The 19,075-nt window shown below is 37.4% G+C and overlaps 1 protein-coding gene across 1 annotated transcript in view; it reads left to right on the forward strand.

The window, feature by feature from the left end:
• The window catches only part of Sox102F (transcription factor Sox102F), a 335,400-nt gene extending 317,247 nt beyond the window's left edge, over positions 1–18,153 (forward strand). The window contains exons 5-8 of the mRNA XM_074098230.1: positions 1,896–2,057; positions 4,454–4,667; positions 14,741–15,035; positions 15,167–18,153. Coding sequence (XP_073954331.1) covers positions 1,896–2,057; positions 4,454–4,667; positions 14,741–15,035; positions 15,167–15,416 — 921 coding nt within the window. The 3' untranslated portion in view covers positions 15,417–18,153. The remainder of the gene's footprint in view (positions 1–1,895; positions 2,058–4,453; positions 4,668–14,740; positions 15,036–15,166) is intronic.
• The last annotated feature ends 922 nt before the right edge of the window (positions 18,154–19,075 follow it).

The raw sequence follows: 19,075 nt of genomic DNA on the forward strand, positions 1-19,075 counted from the left end.
CAATGTGACGTCTGTTTCATTATACGGATTTCTATCACTCTGCCAAAGAATACATGCATTATAAACTCTAAGTTCTTACCACTAAAACCTGTTATTTCCCAACGGTAAGGGATTAAACTATTTTGATATCGACTGTGGGTTTTATAAATTATGCCACGGCATGTCCGGTCGTCAGTTCTAATCTCTGTGTCACTCCTAACTTCTACATTTCTAACGCATTCTGTTTTTTGATCTTTAATCCATTATATCATCATAATCCTCTCTGTTCGTGCTAAGTAGCTTGTCAATTGTTGAATGAGATTATTATAATTTGTCGCTGGATTAATAGGTATGAAAAGTTGTGTAATCTCGGAGATTAACTGCTACAGCGTTTGATGTTCAAGGATGGCAGCTATTTATACCGTGGCCATCTTTATTGATTGTACATCGGCGGGGTGATAGCGCCAAATCACGCCCCACTGTTGCTATTGGCAAGGCTGCCATTGTCATTTGTTTTGGTCTTCGGCTACTTTTAGCACCGCTCCATCATGCGTGTCTCTCCCCGACCCACCTGCGCTGGAGAAACAATATATTAAAACGCAGCTGGCCTCCTCAATCAAATCACGCATTTTTATATCATCTCTAACATTAATAATGCTATCAAAGCGCGGTCGAAATGCCAAAACGACGGTCGGCTGTAAAATATAAGCGCCAATTGCTAGGACATCTCCGCAAAGCTATTAAATAAAAGTCTTTTTACATTAGATAAATCGCGCGCGTTATTCGGGAACATCTGTCCCTTGCCGATTGCCATACATTATGCACAGTTTGTTGTTTTTAATAAAAAGTTTAATCCGTTCGGTTATGACAGCAATTTGTCAGGACGATGGAAAAACTTGCTCGATTACCGTGGCGCCGGCAAGGGATACCTATTACGCTAAGCGGCCTCTTTTTATCCGCTCATTATGTCATGTTTATTTATGCATTCCCTTTTGTCTTCCATTAGCGATTCTTTTTTTTTTGTGCCGTTCCGTATTTCACTTAAAGTGATATTACTGTCAGCGCACATTAATGCACTTTTGCAGAAACTTGAATTTGCATTCTTTGCATCGCCGACGCATCGTCCGGAAGCCCATATCATCGAGTTGTTTCGATGTCAACACCTTATAACGTCTTGCTCTGTACAACCATTAACAGTTCAATGTGATCTTAATGAAGAGCTGATAAAATGTATATTGTGTTGTTCGTCACGACTCCCTGCAATTAATCGAACTTCTTTATTTGTGCGTTTGGTTTACGGGCGGGTAGATTTAATGCGTCCTCTGCTTGATTTGTAACCCGATTTACTGTTTTTCTTTATTGTGTTGCGATATATTGTGGGGGACGGACCTGTGGAAAGAGTGATATCTGGTAAAACCGCTTTCAAAGACAAATGGTTATGAGGTTCTGCGTTTAATCACCGCTTTCGGTATCCAAGGTAATCGAAATCTTATGACTACGAATTATTCTTAGTGGCGGTTAATAGGCGTTTATACGTTGCGCGAGTAGATAGAACAGTTAAAAATAATTTCCCTTTATTCATGGACATGTTAACATTTAGTTAGTTTTCTCCCAAATTTCAACATGCAGCCCGAATTTCAGCTCTTTTGCCATTGCTCTTAACGGAGCGAATTTAGTTTTGCTAACTAGCGTGTGTTTATTGTTTCCCTACATCCAATTTGTTATTTAGTCAACAAACTTAGTCATCACTCTCCACGACAGTCGAGTTTGTGCTATCCGCAGTCAATGGTTTCTCGCGATTTCTTCATTATGCATCCATCTTGCGGGATACCTATTAACATTTTCACCTTTTTGCGTTTCATCATGAAAAAATCTGGAATATATGTACTTACTAAGTCTTTTCTCTTTTGTTACAGAACATAGGCAACGTGACAGCGGAGCTAGAGTTTCAAAGACTGCAACAGGAACAGCTACGGCGGCAAGAGTTGGTACGGCGTGGACAGCACGGCATGTACCCGGGACCACCGTTGTCACTGCTACCACTGTTGGAGCAGATGAGGCCACAGCCGCAGTCCAACGTGAGTCCTAAAACAATGTTAATGCTGCTGTAACAGTCTGGTCAGGATGGTCATGGCATGGCCCAGCCATCGAAAAAAAATGTTAGTAAGAGTCTGTTGGGTTGTGTTTGTGAGAGGCATACCTACCTACAGGCATATTTATACTAGCTAGCTGTTACCCGCGACTCCCTTCGCGTAAATTTCGATTTCACTATCTCGCGGGAACTATGCAATTTTCCGGGATAAAAGCTATCCTATGTCATTCCCCGGGACTCAAACTATCTGTATACCGAATTTCATCTCAATCGGTTCAGCGGTTTAGACGTGATGAAGTAACAAACAAACAAATAAACAAACAGACTTACAAACTTTCGCATTATTATATTAGTGGGATAGAGGCATTCATAGAGGATGCCTTGTCTATCTAACTGAATAAGTACGTCATCATCACTTGAAGACATCGCTTTAAGTCGCTACAAAAATCTTAGTTAAGCTTAGCAAGCACAGCACGCACTACGATTAAATGCAAGCGGGTTTTAGCTCGCTGTCCCTCTTCAGAGCACCTCTTAAGAAAGAGACGGTGCCCTAAAACTGCTCGCGATAATTGCAGTGCGTGCAGCCTAAGAACCGGGCAGCAACTTAAGCGGTAGCCCAGTTACCATAGAGTATAATATAACTTTTTTATCTCGGCGATTTGTTGCTTAAAAAACCGGCCAAGTGCGAGTCGGACTCGCGCACCGAGGGTTCCGTACAAATTATTAAAAATATTTTTATCATATGATGTAACTAAAAATTTACGCTTTACGCAATTTTTCCTTTACCTGTGCTGTAAGAAGTTGCTTCGTACCAAATTTCAAGATTCTGAGTTCACGGGATCCTGTAGGTTTTGATTCCCTCGCGAGTGTCGAAAATTTGCAGTATAAACGGCTGTATGTTTTGATTGCGTTGGCTTAGAAGTTTGAATTTTTCATAGCTCCAAGGGATAGTTAGACCTGAGTATTGAAAAAGGGGCTTGACAGACATACCGACAGATGGACAAAAAGTGATCCTATAAGGTTTCCGATTTTTCCTTTTGAGGTACTGAACCCTTAATGTTTCTATACTCATTCCCATGGTAATGGTAGTCATAAGTAGCTAGATATATGGAAGGTATCTTAGATACAAGAATCAACTGGTTTCCGACCGCTTTCGCTGTCATAGCCTCACAACACAACTCCAACCAATAGCATCAGCTGAGATTTCATTTGTTTTTAATTCTTCACCGATAGTGGACACCTCGATAAACAGTGCTGGTTTCTCTTACATGCAGCATACCCATGTGTTAGACAGAGAGACTATCATTAGCTAACATCCTGCACTTGATAATTAACACATTTCGAATTAGGCAACAGACAATGTTGCTGAAGATGTAAAAACGAAAGTTGTGTAATTACACGAACCGGTGGGTTATGTAAAATAGATGTGCCCTGAGGTGATTCGTCATCCAGTTTTGGGCTATAAAGATTATTTGACGGCGGATTAAAAGGTTTATGTAATTTCCGTCGAGGAAAATGTTGCGTTCGCTATACTTAGTGGTTTATTGCATTGTTTACTTGTCATTACGTAAAAAAACTACAATGTTGGAATTTTACTTTCACTATTTTAAAACTATTTGTGTAACACAATTTTTTAAATCATACTAATTTATAGGATTCTGTATGTTGACCTTATAACCACGCTTCCGCTGTATCTACCCATCTGTTGTAGCTCTGTATCTTTTGAACCTTAATACACAAATACTTTATAATTTTTCTCAGAATCACTTTACAACATAAGATACTTAATAAAAATTAAATAAAGCTCCCATACAAAAACACGCACTTTTTGTGTACGCTGATATGTATACGAAGGGTTTTAGGGCCCCATCCACTCTTGTCGTGCATATCTCATCGAAATTAAACTATACTTATACTATGCTTTCAAATGACACTGTCATACACCACAGCAATGGCCAATGGGCCGGCCATATAACCCGAAGAACCGATAACCGTTGGGGTAGACGAGTTCTTGAGTGGAGACCACGGATCGGAAAACGTAGCGTAGGACGTCCTCAGACTCGGTGGAGCGATGATCTTCGCAGGGCGGCTGGCAAGAGCTGGATGAGAATAGCCGAGGATCGTGCTCAGTGGCGTGCCATGGGAGAGGCCTATGTCCAGCAGTGGACGAACATAGGCTGATGATGATGATGATGATGATACACCACAGTATGTGTGAAAATGCAAACAGTTTACTTACTTCAGTGCAATTTAGTTTCTTTGCTGTTTAAACACTAGTCTTAAATCAAAATCAAATTTAATTTTGCCGCAATGGGCTGTTCGGAAACATCACCTTTACCTTTCATTGTTTGCTCTATTATAACCCTTCTGTCCTCCCCCCAGGTGGGCTCCCCCTGGCCGGCCACCGCTCAGCTAGCCCAGCTCACCGCCAGCGCCCGCTCGCCGCCGCCCGACCCCGACGCGCCGCTCAACCTCAGCAAGCAGCGGTCACCGTCGCCCGCGCCGCTCATGATGCCCCGCTTCGTACCCTACCCACCCATGGAGGAAAGCCCGCAGTACAGCTTGCAAAAGGAGGAGGAGTATGCTGGATGTAATTGTAAGTATCCTTGTCAACCTTTTCCTTGCCTTAGTTCTATCATCGTACTACTTATATACGTACCTACTTGTATGAAAAAATCACTAAAACCGTCAAATGCGCTTGCGATTCGTCTAATGTTAAGTGACTATCGCTTCCAACCGAAGCAAATGGAAGTCTATGGGGATTCTTTGTCATAAATTTCAGCATATTAGTCAATATTTAAAATCGTGACACCATCTAAACTGAAAATGTCCAATATAAAAAACCTTCTCATCCACTGCTGCTGCTAATTTATGTTCGTAACGCTTGTATTAATAAATACTTTTTGCTTTTATTTTTAAATTATCAATATCTCTTACTTCTCCATATGAATTTCATGCAGGAGTTATTAAAGTCGATGGCTGGATGTTTCAATTATCTTCACTCATAGTGAGTTCACTTCGCAATGAGACGAAACTTAAACCGACTCTTTGACAGTTTAACTTCATTGTCTTCCAACAAAACACTTTACCTACATTCTGCAAACTGACTCACCTGCCTATGACACACAACATCATAGAAACAATAACCAGTTACTCAATGACACAGTTTCTAAATAGAAAACTCGAATCTTAACATCTACGTGAATCAGTACGTTCTAAAATCCGAAATGGTTTAAGCGACAGCTCTTCGTAAAACTTAAGTATCCGTCCAAAAAACTACAGATTTCAACGCCTAAGGAAGACTTACTCAATTACCTAGGTAATAAATATCATCGTATAATTATGTACAACCAGTTTTAAATTACTAGATTTCGTAATTGTTGGCTTCAAGAATAGTTTGAGCGTAGACTTGTGACCTACTCGTATGTCAATAAATAAATTAAGCGGTGTATAAAATATAGTTATTATTTTTAATGTTTCTTTTTTTAGTGGTATTTACTCCTAATAATTGATGTTATTGACAACTCTACCTATAATAGTCACAAAGCAGTGAATATAAATTGAACTCCCGTCAAATTTTCAAACACAATTGAGGGTCAGATTTAGATATTTAAATATCCAAATTCACCCTAATTTTAGATAATCTTATAATCTAGAATTTACCACCAATTAAAGAGCATTAAACCTCGGGCTTTTCTTTAAGGTTTGTGGACTGAGCCAGGCGATTAGGTAGTTTTGTTAGGAACTTCGCAAACTAGTACTCCAAAATTGTTCTAAATATTATAATTATAATGTAACAATCTAAAGTTACTTACCTATAGTCTTAAAAAGAATAGTTGTGTAAAAATAGTCCTGAAAGTTTTTCCGTGTCGCTTACGTCTTTTCACAATACCCCGATTTGCATAATGACGTCTCCATGCGTCACACATACGTAGATGCTCCCAAAATATTAGGCGGCTGTCTAATCAAATCATTTATTAGACGTCGTCGGTGGACATAATGTTGTCAAATTTAAAAGTGTCCAAGGTTTTATTGAGTGAAATATACGCCAGGGGGCGCCTTAAATTGACTGATTGATATCGATTTTGTTTTAACAAAACGTGCGTTAGATAAAGCAGAGTTTTTGAAATTGTGTGTGTAATAATTTGTGAACGTAGCTGGTTTTAATCTTATGTTGAAAACTTTAAAGAAGTCAACGTTTTGGGAAGCGATTTGTAGGTATTTAGTGGTGTTTTGAATCGGAGTGGCGTTCGTTTGGGTCGTTGGAATGATGTTATATATTTTTTTTACTTTTATTTGATTCATGTGGTTAGGTTTATGGTATGTTTGAATAGTGTACCTTTGTTTAATAGAGGAGTCGTAAATTTGAGTTGAATAACAACAGTTTTTGAAGTCATACTTAGGAGTAGTAGGTATATTTTTGGTACCTATTGTAAAATTGCGCTAGATTAATCTACATGTTTGATTTTAAATTGTGGTTACTGTTGTCTGTATTGTTTACTCTGTAGTGTCAATCAAGGGTCATTGTATTGTAGAAAAAACGATTGTTAGTAAATTAATTGGTTTAATGACAGAAAAATCCTAAAATTCATTTTTAAATGTGCAACGAGATTTTATGGAAAAAAGTGATATTTAAATCACTTTTTTACTACGTTCTGCGAACCCACGACCTATCCTAACTAAAAACCACTAACTAAAGATCGTGATTTCTTGCAATTAATATAGTTTGCCAAGTTTTTGTAGGGAACTCGTGAGTTTGGAATGCAAAATAATAAATTGAAATAACATTTAAGTAGTTAACAAGTGAATATAAACTTATACCTAATGTTTAAATTAAAGAAATGCACTAATACATAAGTATTAGTTTTCTTTTTTTTTATACTCGTATAAACGAGTATATAGACAAAACGTAGCTAAAGGCAAGAACTAGTCAGTTATAATAAACAGCTGACTTTATTTTGCTACTTTTTAAATTAATACATTAAAATATGTTTTTTATCTTCCTCTGCGTTTCGTTAGTCTTTCGCTCTAACGCTTAAAATTCCTTCATTCAAAACTTATAAAGATTAATACCTACGACTATACGTACTTGCTACTAATACCGGGTGTTTCTAATTACAGGAACAACACAGACCTTAATCCTTTAAAATAACATAGTCACGATTAAAATAACTTAAAATTCCAAATAAATTTGGAAGAAAGTGGTTATCACAGAAATTTCAATCAGTGCATACTATTTAACATAGTGATATGATTGTCTATCATTCGTTAAGTAGTTAGTCGGGTTAGTCATTATTTTTTAGTATGTTTGCTGTAATAGCTAGAGTATCTAAACATTAATATATCCGTTTATCAAAAGAGGAGAGCCTTTATACAACAGTGGGACGCAAAATAGGCATTTTTAACATGAATAAAATTGAAACCACTTGGACACGTTTACTGAAGAGGTAAACGCCTATATTTGTCTTGTTGTCCCTCTTGCTAAGCATTTAAGCAACATTTGTCCCGCGAAAAGTAACAACCAGCACAAACCACAAACCAAGACGCGTCCAACATTTCATCATCGAAAATAAACAACAAATCTGATAAATAGCTCGCAACATGTAGAAATGTGAAAATCCACCAACAGCGCATGTCGCCGGCCTGAATTTTGATATGTTTAATTGCTAAATATAATTAATACGTCGTGTACTGTAAAACAGTTATATTCCGGAAAATCGAAAGTGATATAGGTCAGGTTATTTGTAGCTTCGCTCAAAAATTAATATTTCGATGTGCTAGAGGAATAAAAAGTATGTACGGTTAGTGACCAGATTGATATTATGTAACATTGACTGCATTTGCTCACGGTTTCGCTCGTATTTTTATATCCGGCATTTGAATTTGGATTTCGGGATCGCGCAAATAAGCCCGCGTAAATTCTCAAAAAATACATCGCGGTTTTCATTTACGTTGCATGAAAATTGCCGTGGCAAGTCTCTTAATTTAGCGGTCGAGACTTCGGCGTTCTTATCAATCCGTGCGAATATCGGATAAAAAGTAGCCTATGTATTATTTCAGAAATCCTGCTATCCACTTGCAAAATTTCATTTAAATTCGTCTAGCTGGTTTAGTGTGAAGGAGTAATAAACACACGGACACAAACCACAAGCGAAGCAAACAAAATAGTGAACCGAGCGAAAAATAAATCATAAAAATGATAATTTACGATACTTACTTATAAAAAAAATCCTTATAATGAGAACGGGTTATGTTTGCAAACTAACGTAATGTACCTAAGCCATATTAGAATTTACGCGTCAATCCGCTTGCGTCTCATAGAGTACTTAGTCATCAAATCTACAAAGCGACAGAAATCTTAATGAACAACAAAACTAACGCGGTTATCTCGCATAACTTTACTTTTTACAGTTTGCTGTCAATGTCGCTGTTTGTATCGTTGGTTCGTGTTTTTCAGTTTGTATTTTGAGATTAAAACACTAATAACATAAAGCTAATCATAATAATTTAATTAAAAGCGCCATCATGCAAACGTCACCCGCGTTCATTAAGAACTCTGTCGCTGTCGCACAGTAGGTAGGTACATTGTAACGTAAAGAAAACTCACTAACTTTATTAAGTACCTACTTTAACTGGTGGCGCCTTGTTTACATTCGACATTTCTTTTTATTTTATTAGAACATTTGCATTTCTGAATCTGCAGCGATGTAAATGACCAGTTTTAAGTCAATCAGTTCATCTTAAACAGCAAAGATTTATTATAATTAACACAATCTATCTACTCTGAAGTAAAGCACTCTCTAGTTACGAAACCCAACTAAAAGCACTCGTATAAAACGAAGCGTCTAAATACGTTAGAAATATTAATTACACACGATAATCATCTTGAAGTGTTTCTGTAAATCTTCTAGACCAGTTTTCGGATTTATTTTTATTACTGTACGCACGTTTTGGGGGCTTATTTGTTTACTTGTTGTCGTTTTTATTGCATCTGAGATCGTTGATGACATTCCTGCAGTGTGGCACCATTGTCGGTTGGCGCGCTTTTTTACTTTTTTTAATACTGAAGCATTTTTGGGCCTCGATTTCTATAGTTAGTCAGAGGCGTACTATAAACGATGTCGTGATATTTTTAGTTTTTTTTTTTAACATTATAGCGTTTTGTTTTAAGGATGTGACTGTTATAGCATGAGAATACGTCAAAGTTAAATGCGTTTTGTTACGTCATGATGTTGTTGTAATGTAATTTTAGGTTAAAAAATATTAAGTACTTGCCTAATTGACAGACAGTAACCAATTGGCAAATCACTACATCAAGTAATACAATAAAACGAGGTACTTTAAATATTTGGCATGTACCCAGCTGGGATACAAGACTGTGAGTGCCGTGTAGTTTCCTCTACATTACAACAAGAAGTGCACGTTACGTGAAATAGATGGCGTTCGGGACGCGCGCTTCCGCTGCGGCTCGCCCGTGGACTATCAATGTGTCAAGTTCTTTAAAAATTTTAATCTGTGCGATTGGGATTTAACTATTTTTGCATTGCATACGAAAAATCATAATAAGTATTTTACGCCTTGTGTGATCTTATTTTGCCAATGTAGGCCCTCCATTTTTCACTCGGTAGTTTTTTTTTTCGCAAAACAGTTATTCTATTTCAATAATAGTTTACTGAATTTCCTGTAAATTCTCCATGCCCACTAAGTTACTAAAGTGTAAAGGTAAACACCCATAGAGTAAAAGGGAAAGAATTTCTTCGTTTATATCCCGACCCTTCATGTCATCGAAATTAATCTCTATAGTGAAATTGGATAAAAGTCAAACTTCTTCCCATAGAATCTCTCTGGTGGTCTCTCATGGATCTCGGTGGTGCGAGATCATAGCCGTGATCTCTCAGCGCAACCATTTCTGTAATAACTTTTGCGCCCGTGCGTCCGCGCAATGCGTTAAGAAACGTATCGCGCGAATCAGCCGTAGGATGTTATAAATTATCTAACTGCGTGTCAAATTAATTCGAGGAATGCCCGTCTTTGAGTGGTGGATGTTTCCGCGCGGGCTCGCTTATTAATCGCGCGACGCGGCGAATCCGTCAGCGGATGCGGTGAATCTGACCTAAATCTGCGACGAGCTGAAGAGAGTATGGATTCTCATTAATTTATTGTTGACTTCTCGCGTTGATAGTGTTTTGTTTCTTCCAATAGTCCGATTGGCAGTTGGTGGCGAATCCGCCAGCGGATGTGGTGAATCTGACCTGTCTGCGATGAGTGGAAGACAATGGAATTTCATTAATAATTTAGTATCGTGACTGACTGTTCTGACAGATCTTAGTCGTAGTATTTTGTTTCTTGTAATTATTAGAGTGGTAGTAGATGGTGAATCCATCAGGTGAGGCGGTTTCGCGAATCTGATCAGAAACTGGCGGGATATGGGGGGTTGTAGAAAAAACTATGGTTTTAATTTATTAGTTTTTGATCGAATTATTATCATATTCAGCGTCTTTCGTTTCTTTTAATAGTCTAAGAGGTGAAATAGTTGCGTATATCTATCAGAGGATGCAGCGAATCTGTCCCAATAGATATGCAATGGATTTTCGCATTTTTTACATCGATTGTGTTTTGATAGTTGTTACTATACCTTGACAAGTTCGTACGTGACACAGTAGAACCCTGGCGCTGGGAGCCTCTGCTGCCTTTGTCAAGATTTTTTTGACAAGCACAGCAAATGTCTAGATATATTCAAACGTTATTAATTTCTGTTCTAGTTGCAAGTACTACACAAATTTAGGTCGTGCTAAACTTCATCCCAGCCTATATACGTCCCACTGCTGGGCACAGGCCTCCTCTCAGAACAAGAGGGCTTGGGCCATAGTTCCCACGCGGGCCCAACTAAACTTATCTTACTTATCAGATGCGAATCTGACGTAAATCTGCGAAAACGAACTGTGAGGAAAAGTTAAACGTTTGTCTATAGATTTCAAAATTTCAAGTGGATTTAAAACCGACTATCAAATAAACTGCATTCGCCCTGAAGCTATTTTCGATCGTCAACATTCCAAGCATAGTTTTATGTCAAAATATTTCCACCGATCCCATCACTAGATGATTATATTTGAACGCGGGGGTGCTATATTGCAGCATCAAAGTAAATGAAGTCTGAAACGCAATTGAAATACATCTTCTACACCTCTATACTTCTATAAGTACCTCTTCTTTGAAACACTTGCTGATTACGATTTGTTAAAATAGCAGTAAGTATAGTATACTAGTGACGATGACGTATTACATTTATAAGGTTAATGAAGGTGTGCGACCACATAACTAAGGTAGACCCGACGACTGGTCTCTGCACCAATACCTAGTATTTTTTTTTTTTTTTTGCTGGTTTAGTTTTGGAAAAAGGTGAAGTTGCCGGCTTTGATTATACCTATATAGACTCAGTGGCGTAGCGTAGTTTTAAGGGGCATTTAAGGGGCGGAAAAATACCTACCATATTTTTTTATGGTATGTGTGAAGTTCCCAATCCGCACTGGGCCCGCGTGGGAACTACGGCCCAATAGTGTTCTCATTCTGAGAGGACTGTGACCAGCAGTGGGATGTGTATAGGCTGGGATGATGATGATAACTCCATAACAAAAAAAATGTCGCAACTACGATTCGGACCGATTACAATGAGTACCATAAATAAGAGGGCGGGAAAATTTTCTTCCGCCCCGGGCTGCTGATACCCACGCTACGCCACTGTATAGACTTTCTGTATTTTTATTTACTGATGTATATTTTAACCTTTCTTTCAGTATAAGGGATATATTAATAGTTGATGATTACGTAGTAACTTAGAATAAGTATACTTTATTGTATAAACGTTTAGGTATACAAATTATTTAAAGTTACCATTCTCTATGGTTGGTGAATTTCTAACCCAACGATCGGCATCACCATCGTGCGCCAACTCATCCAGTCTTGGGCACTTTTCTGCGTGGAAATGACTTAGGATATCTATATATTTGCTATTTTTGGGTACAACGCAAGACAAATATTCTCAATCAGTAAAGTGACTGACAAAAAGCGGGATAGACACTAGGCAGTTTTGTTTATTTCATACACGAGCAACTATCATTACCTACAGGTTATAACCTAATGCAATAGTGTCTAAATTATAATTTTACATTTTGTCATAAATTAAGATACATACTTATTCTAAACCATAACATAATGTACATGCATAATTTTTGTCGCTTATAGGTACTTTTTGTACATAAACACTCTAATTTTATTAAAATACTTAGGTATACGTTTAATAAAATGAGTGTATAAAATAGTTAAGAATCACTTGTCATTACTGAACATTATATTCCCAGCTACACATCCAACTGTCCATAAAATCTCAGGAATCCAACAGGTGCTCGAGATTATGTTATTTTAAGCCACAAACGACCAAGCTTTTATTATGATGAATTCATTAGTAAAGATTATAATTTAGAGAGCTTTCAGATTTAAAAAATGTCGTATAGTTCAAGTTAACTTGGATGCCATCAATTACAGGCGTTATACCATCGCCCGGTTTGTCTATCAACATTTTAATTAAGTCAGTGATTATTCCTTGATAAAACTGATGCAACTGAATTTATGTTTCAGTTATCATTAATTCATTATAATGTGATTGACACTAACTTGTGCTTCAGTGTCAATTTGTCGAAAAGGACACAAACAAAAAAGAATCAGAATCAAAATAGTAAATAAGCTATTTAGGTACAGTCACCAGCATTAATATCTGCCACAGCGGAGGTGCAAAAATATCTGACACGTCCTTTCGGCCCTAGAAATAGAGTCGTGTCAGATATTGGTGCTGGTGACTGTACCTTCTCATACCGAACAAACAACCTTAAATCAATCACGAATTCACGAAGTATTTGTTGCGAAAATTTACCTCGACGTTTCGACAACATTACAGCGGCCGTGGTCGACTCCATCAAGTGACCATGGCCTCTGCGTTGTGGTCGAAACGTCAAGGTAAATATAGGAATAAGATTGACTCCCTATAAATATATTAGTTATGTGTGAGAATTGTGAAACTTTCAAACAATATATTATACTTACCTTATATTATTAAATTAATAATAACAAAACTACGGACTGGAAAACACAGATACTTAGTTCTATTGACTAATATTGTCTGTTGCACAATCTCAATCTCAATGTCTTCCATGCCTACAGTCTTTCTTTAAGTACAGTCTACGTCATAAATAAGTGATCACTTTTGTACCTTGTCGCTTTCAGTCTGTACACAATTTTACGAAATTTCAAACATGCCGTTAAAATAACAAGTACAAAAGTGATCACTTATTTATGACGTTGACTGTACCTACCGCTGCTGTTGTGTCCGAATTTTTGAATTCCACTCATTCATGATGCAAAATACACTTTACAAAACGAATTTTCCATTAAAATTATGAACCCAACACTATAAACTATAAGCGGTAAGTGGGACCCCCGTCACAAAAGTGTTAATCTTAACTTAACTACCGTTTTACGGTCCACATTCACAAATAGCTATAATTTATAGCGCAGCTTAGCATAGCTACTGATGGACTCGTTTTCATATAATTAGTGGACAACGGGCCATTTGGTGTTTTTTATGCTTTCTTCTTGACTGCAGTTAAAAGTTTGGTAATCCGAATAAGTCTGCAACCTGTTCGGTGATTTATGATCTACACGTTTACCTTCTTCGTCAATTAGGAGGGCAGGTTTAGAATTCTCCATCTTTATTTGTGATCCGATCGAGGACATTTAGGAAACAAGTATGCTCTATGGATCTCTGGATCCCTATTCTTATTGGGTCTCAAGCCAAAAGGTACGACTATTCCAAGTATTTCCAAGACTTTGTTTCTCTCTCTATCTCTGTTTGTTTCTAGGCTGTATCATTTACCAGTAGTGTATGTATGTAGGTACCTAAAAGTAGGAATACACTTGTCTTGCTTTTTGTGTGTGTGCGAAGCCTTAATAAGATATTTTTTGATCGTCTATGTCATAGACATAGAGATGTTTTCTGACCTGATGAGGTGAAAATTATTTCTAACCTGTTCTGCGGAAAATTCGATTATCAATCGCTATCCCGCGGGAACTATGCTAATTTTCGATCCAAATCCGTTGAACCCTTTTTAGCGTTAAAAATATCCAAACCTTCACCTTTAAGATATTAACAGGATTAGTGGGATATCTGAAATGAGCCAATTGACCTAGCCCCAAACTAAGCAAAGCTTGTACTATGGATACTAGGCAACGGATAACCATACTTATATAGATAAATACATACTAAAATACATATTGAACATCCAAGACCCAAGAACAAACATTCATATTATTCATACAAATGCATGTCTGCCCCGGTCGGGAATCGAACCCGGAACCTCAAGCTTCGTAGTCAGGTTCTCTAACCACTTGGCCATCGGATCGTCCAGTTGTATACATAAATAACTCATTCATCTTTAGGTATAATTATGTGGAAGGAAGAATGGAGTTACACTTTAAATCATTATAAAAACAGATTGTCAGGTTCATGGGAACTTTTCAGCTCTTCCTGACAGCCAAAAAAGTTCCTGCCAAAATACAATTTGACCCTGAGAATGTTCACAATTCGACAAAATACTAAAGATCCTTTGCCTCTTCCAGCATCATCCTGGGGCCAATCACAAGCGGAGGAGACCGAGAAAGCCAAGCTCGTCCGCCAACCAAAACGCGACGAGGCCGGCAAGCCGCACATCAAACGGCCAATGAACGCTTTCATGGTCTGGGCTAAGGACGAACGGCGCAAGATATTGAAAGCCTGCCCAGACATGCACAACTCCAACATATCCAAGATCCTCGGAGCCAGATGGAAGGCTATGTCGAATGCTGAGAAACAGCCATACTATGAGGAACAGTCGCGGCTGTCCAAGCAGCATATGGAGAAGCATCCGGATTATCGGTAAGATTTCGAGATTAGATACCAAAGCCAGATATATTTGCCACTTGATTAAATACGGTTAGTTTCATATTGACATACCCTTTTAAAATTCTGTTTTGCCTATATTTCAAGGAAAACATCTCAATTTTCAGGTACCGACCGCGACCGAAGCGAACTTGCATAGTAGACGGCAAGAAGATGCGGATATCGGAGTACAAGAATCTGATGCGCACGCGGCGCCAGGAGATGCGGCAGCTGTGGTGCCGGGAGGGGGGCAGCGAGCTCGGCTTCCTCCCCACCCTCGCGTCCCCTGGGCCTTCCAACTCTTCCCCCCCGCCCAATGGGGGTAACTACATGACCCCTGGGTTCTCACCCCCGCTATCCCCCCGGGAGGAAGATTGAGGAGCGGCGCGCGGCTGGCCTTACCCGCACGCCGCGCCCATCACCCACCCCTCTCACCACCCCTGGTAACTTCTAGAAGACACTAGAATAATCTAGAAGGTATAGAGGTCTTTTATACCGAACATTGTTTGTGCAACGCCTGTGTAAAGTAAGGCTACCTTCATGCCAGTGTCACAATTGGATCTCTCTCGTTTATACAAAATATCTATAATTATGAGATTTATTCCATTAGTGATTTAAGCAAATCTTAGGACTCTGTAGGGGTTTCTCGATAAATTTGGCGTTTTAAACAAAATTGTGCCAAACGTTTAACCAACAATTAGGGAATTAGAGAAAATGTATATAACATGGATTGTTTGACTGGACGCTGGTTCATTCGGGAATATTGTATATAAAATATGAATGCAGCCTGTCATTGTAGATATTTAACTTGAACGTTTCGGCTTGTAGAGTAAGTTTCAGAGATTATATTAAGTATAACCATCTAAGTACTTTGTAAACTGTTCTAGACATGGGGCGTGTGGATGGACTCTGTAAAGTAATCAATGTATGTAATGTAGACGCTTTAGACATTAATCGAGAATATATCAAACCAAAAATTCGAAGCGGTATGCTTGAAAATTAAGTGTTTTGAACACAGAACTGTTTTTTGAATCCAGTGAGATCTGTTAAAGCATAATGATTGTAATAATAAATATCTTAATACTCATAGTTTTAGTAGAAATCGGTAAAATTGTAAGTTATCTGCAGGTTTATCTTTTTGAACACCAATGACGCTGACGGCTATACTTGTCAAGGGCATGCTATGCTACATACGTCAAGTACAAATTCGTGTTAGCGTCGATGTTGTTCAAAGAGACATAATATAATTGTAAGAGGGTAGCGAAATTTTTCCGTCAAGGCAATCAGTTGTAGACGATAAAATGCTTTTGATTTTTTTTCAACCAGTGTGCACAAAGCTTTACGTCGTCAATTTTATAATCGTCAATTGTTTTTGTACAAATCATTGTTTATTTTTCAAACTACGTTTTTACTAGCCGAGCAAGCCTTACGTTCCGGTAGTCAAACGTGGTACTAGTAAACCCACCGACTCGTGGGTTATTATATTAAAATATAAATAAAATAAAATATTCGCTTTATCGAATCGTGCAATTTACATTAGTAGAAAATAGCCTAAGCGGTAGTGTATGAGCATAATGATTTATAATAAGCGTTTATACCTAAGTACAGGTACAATGTTGTATAGATATAGAGTTAAAAACATGGTTGTTTAAGCGTTAATTGCCATTTTTAATTTTTGTTATTTATTTTTCTTATTATAAAAAAGTTTTGTTTATTCTCCTTTTTTATTCGTAACGCTGTATGCCAGTAATTGAGATGCGTAGACTTAGATTAAGAGTAAATTGACAATGTGTACGTGAACTTAATGTTTATACCTAAGTAGTGTGTATTATTCTTAGTAAATGTGTAAGGTTTAGACAGTGCCGTTAAATTATTTATTTTTATGTTGAATACATGTAAATACGCGATATTTGATGGTAGACGTTAGTAATTGTGGTTATTTAATTATTGATACTTAAACTTTCACTGCTGAATGTATTATGTAAGTACATTACGTTCCATAGAATTTGAGGTAACTGAACATTTAGTGCAAGTATTTGATACGCCTGCGCTTAAAATATCACGCTTGCCTAAAAATATCGGGTTGGTATATTATGGCAATTACATGAGGGTGTGAATTATCAGGTCAATGAACTAAAACAATTTGCTGACCCGGGACCTTATGATAGCTACGCTTATGCAAGATATGCGTGTTCATACAGTTCCTCCACCTCCACACTGTAAGAACACACACAAATCACAAAAACCCATTTATCACCACCACCACACTTAGACACTGACGTGTTTCGAACGCAACCAGAGCTCAACTTCAGAGCACACCGTACACCATGCTACCAGATATTAGACTCAGATGTTGGTTTAGTTCATTACTCAAGGACCTCCACAAAGTAATGCCTGATTCAATAAATTATCAGGTCGTACAAGTATGTTATCATCACTTTCATCTTAGAATTACTCTTATTGCTGTATTGCCAGCCCCTTGGCAGTGCCGGATTTATATGTTATATGAGTGTAGGCCACTTTATATCCGTATGCCAAAACACCCATTGTAATTTATTTATCTTTTTAACGTTTCTCTTATGTCAAATACTTGCATCAAAGGTTCCGATTTCAAGCTAGCCGATTGAGAGGGCGAAAATGCTCTGTATCGCTTGCACCTTCTGCTTAGAAGCGAGATAGCGCACTCTCACAGGCGGGCGTCAAAATTTGTACAAGCAAAATAGTTACGGAACATAGAATGATAAAAGAGATTATACCATTATTAAAAGTAGATCTCGATGAACCCTTGTGTCTCGATGAACAATTTTTATTATAATTTATATTGAAGACAAAATTTCGAATAAGTAGTTAATCTTGCCATGATTTTTGTTAAAACGGAAACATCACAGTACTTACTTAATTAAATAGTTAAGATTTTTTTACAAATCGTTGTATTTTACCTTTTTTGTGTTTTGTTCAAGTTCCACAATGCACCCGTTTGACTTAGCATTCGAATTTTTCAAATGTATAAGTAGATAGATTTTTAGGTTTTATTACCTAGTATAAACCAGGTCACATTGTTTAAAAATTGTGCCAAAACCCAAAAGTATATTAAAAAGTAAACATTAAAAATACACGTTTTGTTTAATTTGTCCTTAGTTAAAATCATACTATTAATTAAAAAAAATTCGCTTGCACAACATCCCTAGCGATTCCTTCATGTTTAGTAATTTTAGGCCTTATTCTCTCAAGGTAATAATATGCTTACCTATAGGTAGGTAGTGCATCTTTTACGATCACGAGTTATTTTAGTAAGGTGTAGTGCTGGCGTTATGACCACATATTTTGAACATTCCATATGAAATGAAACAAAAATACTTAAATCATTCGTTCCGTGGCATGAAGAGGAACTAAAAATCTGTAACTTTTCTGTTCTATGAAGGAGTTATCCGCTGTAGTTCGCTACTATTGGATTAATTTTTCGCATTTGGTTCTTTAAAAAAATCCTTCCTTCATTTTGGTAGTAGATCGATTTAAAAAAAAAACTTACCCTTTCTTTTTTTTGTCATTTTTGAAAAAATATAGTTTTTCTTACTCAGAGAATCAAGAGCACAATCGATTCCGATCGTTTAGCAAAAAATGACCCCATTTTTTCATACAAAATTTTGTGAGTCAGTTTTGTCACGCCCATACTGAGTGTATGAAAAAAAAGTCGCAAAACTGTCATTTTTTTGGGGGGACATTTTTTTAAACTGTCGAAATCGATTGTGCTCTTGATTCTGAGTAGGAAAAACCATATTTTTTCCAAAATTAAAAAAGGAAGGTAAGTACACTTTTTTGAAAACGCCCTAGTTTCTGTCTTTAGATTAGAAAAAATAGACTGCGAATACGTAATCCTTACGCAATAAGACTGAGATTAGAAAATTGCTTTCCCATTCTTATCAATAATCATTGTAGGCATTTTCTAGACTCATACGTAAGTACCTTCTTTAAATAGGTAGAGTACACAATATATATTACCAACAACAACAAGACACAAAATTAGCAAACACAAGAAA

Source organism: Choristoneura fumiferana, chromosome 15 (assembly GCF_025370935.1).
Source record: "Choristoneura fumiferana chromosome 15, NRCan_CFum_1, whole genome shotgun sequence".
In the NCBI taxonomy this organism is placed as follows: domain Eukaryota; kingdom Metazoa; phylum Arthropoda; class Insecta; order Lepidoptera; family Tortricidae; genus Choristoneura; species Choristoneura fumiferana.